We start from the raw sequence: 14,458 nt of genomic DNA, 5'->3' as shown, positions 1-14,458 counted from the left end.
AAAACTGCTGTTCAAGTGTCTTGTATCATTATAACCACAAAACTAATACACATTTGAACTCATTTTTTCCCTATTTAGACACCCTTGTTCACTCTTTGGAAAGCCCCAGATTGGGTTACTTAAGTAATCCTATTTTTGTAACTGAGCCAATGTTATCATCATCAAAATTACAACTGATTCGTAATACAGTGTCAAGAAGGATGACTCGTATGTAAAAACGTGCTGATTCCTATCATTTTGCACTAGTTACATTTCATTATGCAGCTGTAGGAACTGGCAATGCTTTAGTTCACCCTTTAATAATCAAATTCAGTGATCTTCAGTAGGATCACATTCAGTAGACTGCATGCATATTATGTTTTGTTACTATCTTTGGATGCAATTTTTGAGGAGAAAAAATGTACATGTATATAAATATATGTGTATATATATATGTATATATTTATATGTGTGTATACACACACACACACACACACACACACACACACACACACAAGTATCTCCTGCTTTTAAAAAGTTCAGATTACACCACCCAACTTAATCAAAATATCTATGTTGGTGCCTATTTCCTCTAAGTGAAAGAAATCTGAAGAGGATTTTTGCTTTTATCAAAAAAGTGAAAATAGCATTCAGCACTTTTCTGCAGCGAGCCATTAGAGAGGCATTGTGCACTCTGAGCAGTGAGAGTGGCACCACCAAGCTCCTTCCCTGAGAACTAGACTCAGCATCTCAGCATTAAGCTTACAATAGCTTTGAACGCTGTGAGCATCTGTGCTTTATCTCAGTTTATTTTGTGTATCCATGAGCAAGATGTGTTCTAAGGTATCAGAAAAGTCTAAAAGAAGTTAATTTTGGGCCTGGGAATGCTAAAAACAAATTTCTGTATAAATTAATGATAATCGTTTATTTGCTTTGTACCCAAAAGTTTCATAGGAATGCTAATTTTTCAGATACTGGAGGAAACCTCAGTGTATGTTTGTGTGTGTTTGTGGTGTGTGTGTGTGTGTGTGTGTGTGTGCGCGCGCACGTGTGTGTGCATTTTTTTTCCAGTTTGAAATTTGCAGTATTGTATGGTAGGTTCTTTACCTAGGTCTGATCCTAGATAAGTTATCTCACATCTTTGATCCTCTTTAACTTTCCACTTTTGTGAAATGAAGGAATTGGACAAAATAAATGGTTTTCCTTCCATGTTGCAGTATTTCTTGAAGTTACTGGGTGCACTGTAACTGATAAAGCTGTAGAGCTGATAAAGCCACATTGGCTAAAGAGAGGCAGCTCTTTCTCCTCCCTCCTACTTGAATGAGGATAATTCTGTTTTGTTTTATTTGTTAATACTCCCAAGTAAACTTTCTAATTTTTATTCTGTTTTTGGCTTCATAGTGGATTGCAGCTTATACAAAACACACAGACCCTGAAATAATCAATTGTTCCTTTAAATTCTGCAGTTAAGTATGAAATGTAAAGTATTAATCATGTGTTTATGCCTGGTTTCTACATGCGAAGTAGTTAAGCCTATGCTTAATTTTCTCTCTTTGTCATCTTCAAAGCAGGAAATTATACCATTGCCCCAACCTCTGGCATTCCGTTGATTTTGTTTAGAAGGTATAAATCTAGTAAAGCATGAGTAGAGAGCTGTTGCCAAATTGATGGCTGAATTTGTCTGTGTAGATTGTATTTCCACAGCTGTCAGTTGGGATGGTTGTTCCCTGTATAAAGCAGTTCAAGAGTCATGCAAATGCTTGGGATTTTAATCTTAGATTTTTAAGCACTTCCTACTTTGAGTTTCAAGTGTAGGGAATATAACATGTGCCATTCTACAGGGTGATATTTTGGCTTTTGTATCTTTAGGATAACATGTTGTGAATGAAATAGTGTTTTAGGTAGAGTTCCTGGGAAGTTTTTGCCAACAATCATTTTTGACATCCCATGTGCCCTATTGTAATAAGAAAGCAGAATAAATAAACTACACTAGGTGGTCAGGATTCTGTTAGAATGAAAGCTATTATAATATCCTTTATAACGATGAAAAGAAAATAGAAACCCTGCACAAATAGTTTTAATCAGTGTTTCAAGACTAATCTCCCAAGCTGTTGCTTGTTTGACAGATAGTCTTGGGTGGGGGGTAGAAATGGAGTGGAAAACAAATAATTACTGTAGAGATAATAGGAAATTACTTGGAAAGTAGAATAAAAACTTGTTCTAAACACTTACCAGGCCAGTTTGGTTCACAGTCAACATAAATTACGCTCTGGATTATTTCACAGACTGGATTACAGTAGTCCCTTCTCATCTGTGTTTCACTTTCTGTGGTTTCAGTTACCCATGTTCACCCACCATCTGGAAGCAGATAATCCTCCTTCTGATCTATCGTCAGAGGGTCTATAGTATCTTAAAATTATGCCACGATGCCTGCAGCATTCACTTCACTTCATCTCATCATGTAAGCATTTTATCATCTCACGTCATCACAAAAAGAAATAGGGCAAGTACAGCACTAGAGAGTCAAAGAGACCACATTCACTTAACATTTATTATAGTACATTATTATAATTGTTTTATTATTAGTTATTCTTAATCTCTTACTGTGTCCAATTTATAAATTAAACTTTATGATAGATGCACATTGGAAAAGGAAAAAAATATATAGTATACACAGGTTTCAGTACTATTTGTGATTTCAGGCATCCCCTGGAAGTCTTGGACGGTGTCCCCTGTGGATAAACAGTAGCTACTGCATTTTAGACTCACAAACTGCAGGAGCTGTTAAGTATGCTAAAGTACAAGGCTAGCACATGTTAGGTTAGCAGTTGTTTTTTTTTTTTTTAAATGTTACTGAATAACATTTTATTACATCTGAAACTTTCAAATCTAAGAGAACTATCAAAACTAAGAGAAGTTGTCTGATGCAGAGATCCCCAATATATGGCATGTCCTCTGACATTTCGATTCTCCCTATCCCACTCTGTCATACATATTATTAAACAATCATAGTTCTCTTTCCCACTGAGCTTAGATATAGCCTTAAAATCTTTCTCAAATCAAGAGGTACAGACAGTCTTTTTTAATTAGGGAATTAGAATTGTTTGACATTTGTTTGCCATCTCTGATTGATTCTAAATTTCCTGATGGAAGAAGATAAATAAGGTAGTTGACTATGACACCCAAACCACTGATATATTTAGAAATTGCGGCAAATTAAAACAGGTTACCCGGATCTCAGTTCAGTATTCTTTCTTTAATACTATAAAGAGTAAAGAAGGTTTTTGAGATATTAGGAGAAAAAGTCAGTTAGGATGTTTGATACATTATAGCTTTTCTTACATTTCTAATAATGTTATGGCACACATTCCATTTAGGAGCTTCAGGTAATAGAAGATTACTTATATAGTAATTTTATTTTTCATGTTTTGATCCACAATTTAATTATCATTATATTTGTGAAAAGACACAAATGCATGCATATACAGACATATATGTACACAGAGGGTCTTTCAAGATCATTTTTTTTTAGAAAGAAAGCAGTATAATATTCCATTTATGTTCTGAGCAACACATGAAATGAGGATACTGTTGGTAAGAGCTATGACCATTTTTCATTTAGGCTAATTATCCCAAGAAAAGGATTCCTACATTGTCTTCTTTTTTTCCTTTGGTTTTGATAATTTAAAAATGAATATACTTATAGAAATGTATAATTTTTATTAAAATTTTTCATTAAAGTTTTTCATCAAAAAATTGAGTTCAAATAGAAGAAAATAATTTCTCAAAAATTCTAAAAAATTAATCATTTGGTTAGGATATTAAAAATAAATTCTCCATACTTGCCACTTTGAAATTAGATTTATGTAACCCTTTATCCCATTTTATGTTCAGCGTTGTTGTTGTTGTTGTTGTTGTTGTTGTTGTTGTTGTTTTTCACTTTATAAACAGTGAAACTGTTCACCTCATTGAGTTGTTATTTTGGGGGTGTGAAGAAGTGCAATACAGAGATTCATTTACATGTAATGGCTCATTTTAGTTTCTCATTCAATCGATTTTTGAGACAATTACTGGAGCTTGATTTTTTCCTCTACCTTTCTGGTAATAGAAAGGGTATTTTATTTAGGAAAATGTGAATAAAAATAGTGTTGATTAGTAAGCATACTCAGAGAAGATATTTTAAAATCTTATTTTAGAAGCAGTGGTATGCTCATAAACTTGAAGTTTTCTTTGTTTCTTTTCTGCTTTTCGTTCTCTCTGAAACTTTGGGAATAACAACAGGCATGTCCAGAATTCCCTCTAGCAAAGGACTTGATAGAGACAGAAATATAGAAACATGTTTTTTACATGCTTAGTCATTAAATATTTCCAAAGAAATTTGAAGAGATTCGCTAATGGTCTTTGATTTTACCGGAAGAAAAAGGACCAAAGGTTGCTCTTTCCACACACTTCAATAAATAAATACCACTTATATCAAAAAGAAATTGTACTGAACTTACCAATTATCTTATTTTTAGAAAACATGTATTGAGTGCTTCTTAGATGCAGGCCAAACTATTAAACTCATACCTTGTCTTTAAGGGTTTCATATGTAATTGGGATGTACCTCAATTTATTAATAAGTAGAAATTAAATGACTATTAATTTTAGACACACAAAAGTCATTTTTACTTTTGTAAAATGGAAGAAATATTAATCTACCTGGCCAGTAAACGTTGAGCATCAGTTATATATAAGGTGTTTTGTGAAGGTAAAGTAACGTTTGAAATCATGATAAAGGTTTACTTTTATTTGCCTTCATTTATGCCACATTTACTGAAGAAAATTGCCTTGATATTTTTGCTAAGATACATTTTATTAAAAAAATTAAGAATAGAAATGATTAAATAGGCTTAAATTTCATGAATTCTCTAGAAAAATCATTACCATAATTATAGTTATTGGAAATTAGAAATTATTAGAAATTACCAATATATTGTTTTGAATATATATGTGTGTGTGTGTGTGTGTGTGTGTGTATATATGTGTGTGTGTGTGTGTGTTTGTGAATATGTTTTAGAATCCTAGATTAAGATTCTATTACATGAAGGGTAATGCACATGAAATTATCTTAAAAGTGATGGGACACTATGTAGAATGCCATAGTTTTGCAAATTAGTTCTATGTTGATATTAAAATGTGACCAGATATGCTTATCTAGACATGAACACACATCTGACATAAATTGACTTGATGGTTCTCTTGGGACTGGGATTCCAGTTCTTACACCTATGCTACTCATCCACCCACGTCTATTGGATAAGTGCCTACTTAAATAGATGGACCTTGGTCTATGTTCTCAAAACACGCAACCTCTACCTTTATTCAGCAAAGCATTGGGTGAAAGTAGACTGTGTTGTGTTATTGCGCTCCTGGGCATGATAATTTGAATGAAAAGCTACTGTCCATTATTGCTGTTTGTTCTTGAAAATACCCTTTTCCTTCTGAATGAATATGTGAACGTTGGAGAAAAACAGAATTCCAGGGAACTGAAAAACCTATAGATAGGGAAGTAGTACCCAATGAAATATAAAAATAAACAATCAGCAGCCATGTGGTTTTATAAATGCGTGTAGCTAAGATTTTAGAAGATATTTGAATTAGGTAAGAGATATGGGTTGATCATGAAAATTCTGCCATTAGATAGGGGTATGGGAACCAAAATAGAATTCACATCTTTCCTCATGCCCCTGCAGCAAGCTACCCCTTCAACAGCTACAAAGTTTGATGCTGGACATTAAGTCCTCAATACCATCTACATACATACTTTACACTCTCACTGTGAAGTCAGATGGATTTGGGGTCCTGAGTTGACAAAATGGCAGATTTTATGACATCAAAAGTGTTTTGTTTTTTAACACGGTTGATTAATGACATTGCTATTTAGTTCATGATTGTGAAAAAAGTATCAAGAGGAAGGCAAGAGCAGCAGTTAGATGGCTCTGTCCTTGGAAGATCATATGGAATAAGATTTGATGCTCTAATATATTGACATATTAAGAAGAACTTCAAAGGCATGTGGTCTTATTGGATTTTCATGATATTCTCTTTAGTGTTGTAAAAATTAGCAAGCCATCACATATTTAACCTCATGGAACTATGAATATAGGCATTTGTTCATGAAATGATCCATTACCTATTGATGGAATCAGTAACACTTGGATATTTGCTTCTCTTAATTATGACAATGCGTGGTGTGGACAGCACACTAAAGTTCAAGTTAAAGACTCCCACTCCTCTTTCCTAAATGATTTGTTTAATCTTTTGGTAGCTCAAGTTTCTATACAAAGAGACCTTGGACACCACATACTTTTTTTTTTTTTAATACTGCTGTAGGATTTCTTCTTTTATAATGGCATGAAAATACCTATGATACAAAGGAACGCTATGGAGTAAAGCTCAGTGCAGTGTATATTGACTTTTGTTTTCAGGCTGTTATAATGACTAGATAAACATAGGCATAAAGCTGTTTAATACTTCAGCAGAAACCTGGAATGGGACTTTATGAAATTTTGACCTCTTAAAAGAAATTCAAATGGAATTATCTTATACTTAGCTTATTACTTGGCTTCTATAAATATGTGTGCTAGAATAATGAATAACTGGGTAAGAAATGACACATTGTTTTACAACAATGCTTAAAATTTTGTTTCCTCAAATAAATAGTTAATGCTAAAAGTAATCTGTTACTAAGAGTTCTTACTGCACAGTGTCTTAAGATACTTTATTTGATGATGGTTTATTAAAATTATCATTATTCTTTTATGTTACATGGTCCTTTGAAATCACTGAATTGCCTAAATAACATACTCTCTCTCTACTTGATAAAATAGAGAACATAGAAGGTTATTTTAGATATTGAACAGAAAATAAAAGAATCACAACATGTGCTTCATTTTATTAGAAGGGAGTACATATAAATACAGTCTTTTGAAGAGAAAATAGAGTTATTAAATTATTTTAATTTTCATGCCATCATAAAACAGTAATAGAAGCTATCTTTATATGAAAGTACATAGTGTGAGTGTATGTGTGTATTTATAAGAGACGTGATCACCAGCAGCTTTTACTTAACCTATCTGGCGTATTATAGTTTTTATATATTACTTAATGTTTTCTGTTTGTTTTGTTTTAAACAGCAAATGCCAGTCTTCTTGGAGGAGGAGGTGGTAAGTCCTGAACATCACTTAATTTAAAATATTTTTTATTACACCTGCCACAAGATGTTAAGTAAGTTCTGTGATATTTTAAAGAAAATTAATTAAGCTATAATTATTAACCACAAAATGATAATCTTCTAGAAAATAACATAATAGAAATACATACATTGGTTTGTCTAACTCTTATTTTAAAAAAACTTCAGAGTATGTGTAATACTGTTTTTATTCTCAATAAAACTTTGTATTTCTACGTTTGGCATAAGCTGTAACAACTCTAAGCTATTAAGATGAACACATATAATAGATGGTGGAATCACTTTTAATGTAAATCCTAAAACAGTTCATTGGGAGACTTGTAGTTTTAGTTTTTTCATTTTTATTTTTTCTTCCTCATAATGGCTTAAAAAAACAATGACTTTGTAGCCTGAGAAATTAACATATCAGCCATTTACTTGAAAAATAAAAAAAGATTTTAGTATTGGCACTTTGCTTTTTCATTTAGCTTGCTTAGAGGAAAATGAATGAGATAAAATTGAGATGAAGAGAGAGTCCTGTACTGGGAATTTTTTTTATACTAAAATCTTGGAGATGTTTATTATTTTTATTTCTAGGTTGAAAGATGAAAGCTTCCTAGCCTTCCTATATAGAATATAGTAGGGGGGAAAAGTATGCAATAGAATAGGGTCCTTTTCATTTAAGACCCAGCTGGACATAAATAGGTTTGTTTTGTCTCTCCATTCTCCTTCTTCCACTAGTTCCCTCTTTTCATGTACATGGTTGGAGTAGATGGGATTGCACAGAACGTTAGGCTTTCAAAAATTCCCTGGCCATCGACAGGAAGTTTCTGGGTGAATTTTATTTGGAAACTAAAATTTTAATCATTGTTCCTACATAGGAATCAACAGATTTTTAAAAAACAGAATCCTGGAAATAGAAATAATAGAAAAACAGTTTAATCTAGATAGTGCTCTTCATATTTTCACATGCCAATGCACACATTCTGCAGCAGAGTATTTCTCGTCTTCTTCCCTAAATTACGTTAGAAGATATCAGTCGACAGGATTTCTCATTATACATTTTTTTGGTCTTTTTGGGGAATTGGAAGGGAAAATCTTCCTTGGGAGTTGGATTCCCAGTAAATTGTTATCTCCAGGTCTCTTATGTCAAGAAAACATTATTAAAATAAATTCTCCATAGTGCTGATTTTCTTACAAAACATATTAATATTTTAACAAATTTGGTGAATACTGTTAAATAGGCTAAATATGTCTCATGCACAGGTAGTCTAGATGTAGACTATACTGGTCATATAGTAATTCCATCCTGTCATCAAGCACTCAAGCTCTTACTTTTCTACTCTTCCTTCCTAGTGCATGGAACTCAGAGTCCATGGTAGTAATTGGAGCTCTAGCCATTGTAAATATGTGTCAGGAGCAGTAAGAAAGGCAACAATTTTTTAAAGAAGTGGCCCCTAAAAGATGAGTCAGTTTTCTTTAAGCAGCTTTCTCTGAAATCTCACATTATCCTTGAACATACCAAACGTTCGTTCATAGATACATACAATTTCATTCCAGGAAGCAATGTACTCATGAAAAAAAAAAAGTGTTGCATTTCCTTTTGTTTTCTTTTTTTTTTTTTTTTATTTTGGTAAGGTCATATTTAACTAATACTTATTTCTTATCCATGATACCTTTCTATTTAAAATACAATGATCTTAGCTGTTTACAAAGGGAATAAAAACAATAATATGTTCAGTAGAGGAAGATCTTGCATACACAGGTTGACACATGACAAATTTATGTCTTTTGTTTCAACCAAACTTAGATAATCACTAACAGCATTTTAAGGGAAAAAAAAAAAAAAAGCATTTCTCTAATGGACATGTGGGAGAAGGAGGAAGAACTTGGTAATTCTGGCATATAGCAGATGGGTGTTAGGCCATCTCTGTTAAAGGAAGGATTGACAAGTGAAGTGACATATTTGAGAAACTTTTAGTTAGAAGCAAGAGCCAGGTCCGGAGAAGATTCTGCAGATTATTTTGACCTCACTACCAGAGAGTGACTCCCTCCCTCCTTCCCTCCCTTCCTCCTTCCTCTCTCCCTCCCTCCCTCCTTTTTTTTTTATTGAAGAACAATCGACATAAAATTCTGTATTAGTTTCAGGTGTAAACACGATTCAATATTTACATACATTACGAAGTGGTCACCATAATAAGTCTAGTTATCATTTGTCACCATACAAAGTAGTTACAATATTATTGACTATATTTCCTATGCTATACATTACATCCCTGTGTGTTATTTATGTTGTAATTGGAAATTGTACTTCTTAAGTCCTTTTACCTATTTCATCTATCTCCTTACCCTCCTGCCCTCTGGCAACCATCAGTTTGTTTTCTGTATCTGTGAGTCGTTTTCTATTTTGTTTTGTTTGCTTCTTTGTTTTGTTTCTTAGATCCCACATATAAATGAAATCATATGGTGTTTGTTTTTATTTGTCTGACTTATTTCACTTAGCATATTACCTTGCAGTATCCATCCATGTTGTTGCATTCTTTCTTATGGATGATATTATTCTATTGTGTGTGTGTGTGTGTGTGTGTGTGTGTGTAAAATATTTATATATGCACACACATGTGATATATGTATATGGGATAATGGGATACATACGTATCATATACATATCTCATATTTTTATCCATTTTCATCCTTGGGTTGCTTTCATATCTTGGCTATGGTAAATAAAGCTGCTATGAACATAGGGTGCTTGTTTTTTGGAATTAGTATTTTTATTTTCTTCTGATAAATACCTAAAAATGGAATTGCTGGAATTAGTGTTCTGTTCTCTAAAAAGGAATGGGAGAGTGGAAGTTTTGATAAGGAATGAGTAGTCCCTGCCATAACGGGAAGTCAGGTTATCGTTAATTAAACCTTGTCAAAGTGTTTTGTTTCAATATATGTAAATGCAGTCGGTTTGCCAAGTCACTCTGGTGATTTGGCCTGTGTTTTGTTATGGTTCTTCTAAACTGTGTAAGAAGTTATATTATGAATTTTTAGCATGTCAAGAAATTCAGGAACATGCAATCTCAGTTTTCTGTTAACCTGAGGTGTATCCTTCACTGTCTTCCTCTAGATGGTTGATTTTGCTAAATGCAGTTTTTGCCTTAATTCCTAATTTCTGAATTCTAAAATTGATGACTTGGCACCATCATAAAGATAAATTACAAGTGCTTAAGATGGCTGTAATTTCTTTCATTAAGGTAGGTCATTGATCAGTTTAAATTTATTTATGCACTTCTAGAGATGTCAAGATAACTCTAAAGTGCATGTCTGATTTTTGGAAAGCTGCATTTAAAAATTAAATCTAAGGCATATTTTTAGCCTTCTCTGAACTGAATTTTGGTCTTCTGATTCTATGACAAACTTTTTAAATCCTGTCAGTGATATTTGTAAAGTAACACGTAATAATCATCCAATAAGGAACAATTGAATTGATAAAATTCTCTTGGATTTAATCAAGGATTCCTTTTATTGATTTGAATTAACATCTCTTCAAAAGCCTTGAAAGGGAATAATTCTTTGATTGACCAAACAGTTTGATCAAGAAAATTTGATGCTATGTAAATAATAATGGCATTTTTGATAATAAAAATGGTTCAAAAACGGTACCATTTCTTCAGGTCTTCAGGGAGGCTTCCTCCAAATTGTACGTAAATAGTACTTGAAATTTCGACAAAATCAGTGTATATAAAATTGTACTATCTTTAAAATCTTAGCGTTTTGTTGTTCTTTTCTAAGAACCAAGAAAAGAGGTTTCCTTAAAGGAGATTTAAAAAAAAAAAAAAGGTCACAATAATCCTTCAGTTTTGATTTGAAAGTCAGAGAATCACTTTACATTGGTGTGAATTTTTATCTTTGGACTAGAGGTGACTCCTTCTAGGAACTTAGTGTCATTGACTCCAGTTTATTATAATGAACACATGTGATGAGGTCGCAGCTACCTAATCATTTCAGTTGAAATGCTTGGTAAAATGGGTCATCTCTGTCTATGTTTCTAGGATATGCTAAAGGTAGAGACATACAGTAATTTCTCACATAAGTGTGTGGCTGGTCTGTGGTAACTGGATTCTACCTTTCAGGAAGACTTTATATATAGTGAATGGTATAATGTTAAAAAAACTTTAGAATTTCTATTAAATTTTTTTACAAGTTTTCTATCATTGCTACCTATACTACCCTGTATAGCTGTGTAGTACATTGATATATAAAACAAGTAAATTTTAGTTTCTCACTTAGTCATTTTATTAGTAAGGATAGGCTATATTATGTGTGATAGCCAATAAACCTAAAAATCATAGAGGCTTAATAAAATGAGTTTTATTTCTTGCTCACATCATAGGCTGAGTAGGATTGTTGGCTCGCCTACTCATGCTCTCCTATACATAGGAGATGTATAGGAAATACAGAGACTTGGGCTGCTGTCTTATCTTGTAGCTCCGCTATGTAATGTGTGGCTACTGAGAAGTCACAGGACAGGAGACGACAGCTGGAGGATCCTGTGAGATATGTTTACAGATCAGTTTGGGAATGGCTTATATCACTTATGTTTACATTTAATTGGTCAGAATTCAGGCAGATGATCCCCAATTTAATATAAGGAAGGCTGAGAAGAATGGAATCTTCCAGAGTTTCCAGGAAAAGGAAATGGTATGGTAAAATATATAGCAACTATCTTTGCCACATAGTTCAAATGAGATCAGTGTTATTTTATTATTATTATTATTATTATTATCATTAGTAATTAAATTAATGGCATAGGAAATGAGACTTAGGGAGATTTCTTCAATGTCATACAGCTTATAAAGGACAAAGGTTGAATGAGAATACAGGGTTCTTGTCTGCCACTCTAGAGCTCTTTGCCTTTGCTCTGTGATTTTTAATATATATTTTCTCTTTAGATTTGCCATTTCTTTGCACAGGTAGGTACCTCTGTTTACACCAGGAAAAATGAATGAGAAGACAGGAAAACATGCATCTGAGATATGGATGATGCTTTCCTTGGCTTATTTTCACAAGTCTCAAGCTCAATTGATAATTTAAAAGTACATAGAATGGCACTGTCTTAGAGTATTTGGATTGCTGCCCAGATTTATATACTTTTTTGGTGTGTATTTGAGGTTCAGTCTTAGAATACATTGCATTTTAAATACCTGTTCACTCATCTGTAATAAGAATGTTTTACATGTACAAAGTCCTGTGATGTAATTTTGGAATACATAATTTATAAAGAATTATGTATAATTAATTTATATAGAATTAAAAAGAAAAATCAGAATTAAAGAGCTAAGTTCTCAATTCCTTTCACATCATTACATAATAGGCCAGAACAAAATTTAGAATCTCTTACTTTAGATAATGTCTTTTCCCTCTTATTGTCACAATAATTAACATAAGACCAGTACCTGCTGCTAGAAACCAAATAGGATATTATTCATTGGATTTGCTTCCTTTTCCAGTCTGTCAAACTCCTGAGTGCTGAAGCCTGAGGCATAATGTTAGAGTTGTAAAGTGACATTTCCTCACAGAATGGCAATTTAAGGTTGACTTTTTATATACATACCTTAGTAGGACTGCTATTTCAATTACACACACACACACACACACACACACACACATACACAGACATCATATTTGTATCAATACTGTAATTTTCTACATTATCCTTGAGGTGATTCTATGGCAGGTTAATCTTAAGAACTCTAAGCAACTACTACTAAATAAACACTCAGACCCAGATGGAATGTATGAGATAGCCATGTTTCCAGAATGAGAACATAGCATATATTATAACCTTTACCGTTTCCAAAGGCTTCTTGCTCTCTTTGTGTCCCTTAAAGTGGGCCCAAAGATGAACAAGGTTCAGTGGCCTGGGGTTAGCAACTCGTCCTCTGAAGTCTCTTATTTCTTGTTTGGACAGTTCTGCTTGCAGAACTGCAAGAGAGAATTCCTAATGCTTTTTATTATTAACATCCATTCAAGGTTAATGAAGTTTATGTGAAGTGTCAAAATGTCTGCTTCAAAACAGTGGAGTCATGAAACTATTTGGTGTTGTGCAATAGATACCATCAGTGTATCTTCATCCACCCATCACCTTTTTCTACATACAGACACACAGATGTGCACATATTCTTTCATTTATTTATTCATTCAACAAATGCTAGTTCGGTAAATACTGTGTGTCACTGTTAATTATTGATTTGGCAATAAATGCAGCCCTTTCCATGTGACTAATCATGGTCCATATTTCACAGAAATTTTCTGAAGAATTATGATTCCCCAGGTTCATTCAAGTTTCAGTAATCAGATTCCTTCTTTAAAAAGCAGAACAGATATCCTGAAAGTCTTTTCACAAAAAAATCTGAGTACCAAGAATTCCTAACATGAAAAGCAAAAATTTTAAAGGGCTTTTTGAGTGCGTTTAAGTCAGGGTGTTTTCATAAGTTACTTTGTAAACATTTAGAAGCAGAGTGGAATGCCTTCTCACCCTCTCTCCACACAGTGAAGGGATTTCCCCTGACATATATCACTCTATTGCTCAAAATCCCCATAGTGATTATGTATTTCACTCTTGCTGAATCTTGAGATCTGGCCAGGCCTTGGGCATGCTGGGAGGAATCTAGGATAATAGTCAGCAGTAAGGGACCAAAGCCAGTGAAAACAGGTAGGCTGTTGGTGTTGCCCCTGAGGAGAGGCCATCAAGCATATCTGGCAGTGAGTAAGCCCCTGGCCTATGATCAGCAGATAGAGAGGTCCCAAACATGGACCTGGAGGGTTGCAGTGGTCTCTCAGTGATGAGAAAGCGGATAGTAAGAGAGACTCAGGAACTCTGGCCTTGTTGATCAGTCAGGGACAGTCTTAGGAGAAGAGCTATAGGAAGAGATGTGATACTAAACCATAGAAAACAGGCTTACATCTTGACTGCCTCTGGTAGGACTGATCCTAGACACTGCAGGCAGTTAAGCCTGCTAGAGGAGATCAGGAGGCCCAGATGTGAGGAAGGAGAGAGGAAGGGGGATGCAGGGGCAGGTCTGACAACATCAGTTACATACTGAACCAATCTACCTTTGTCCTCTCCTTCCCTTCTTTCCGCCCTCCTCCCTTTCCTTTCTCATTCCCTCCCTTGTTTCTTTACTTTTCTTTTTCCTCTTTCTCAGTCAACAGCATGTTCTGACTGCATCTTGTATACTAGATTTGACACTGAGGTAGCAAAGATTTTTATAG

General features: G+C 33.8%; 1 protein-coding gene across 1 annotated transcript in view; it reads left to right on the top strand.

The window, feature by feature from the left end:
* MACROD2 (mono-ADP ribosylhydrolase 2) overlaps positions 1 to 14,458 on the top strand; it is a 2,059,774-nt gene that overhangs the window by 530,770 nt on the left and 1,514,546 nt on the right. Inside the window, exon 4 of the mRNA XM_058684846.1 lies at positions 7,158 to 7,187. Coding sequence (XP_058540829.1) covers positions 7,158 to 7,187 — 30 coding nt within the window. The remainder of the gene's footprint in view (positions 1 to 7,157; positions 7,188 to 14,458) is intronic.

Source organism: Neofelis nebulosa, chromosome 9 (genome assembly GCF_028018385.1).
Source record: "Neofelis nebulosa isolate mNeoNeb1 chromosome 9, mNeoNeb1.pri, whole genome shotgun sequence".
In the NCBI taxonomy this organism is placed as follows: domain Eukaryota; kingdom Metazoa; phylum Chordata; class Mammalia; order Carnivora; family Felidae; genus Neofelis; species Neofelis nebulosa.
Note: the sequence above shows the minus strand (reverse complement) of the source record. Positions and strands in the feature narration are given on the sequence as shown.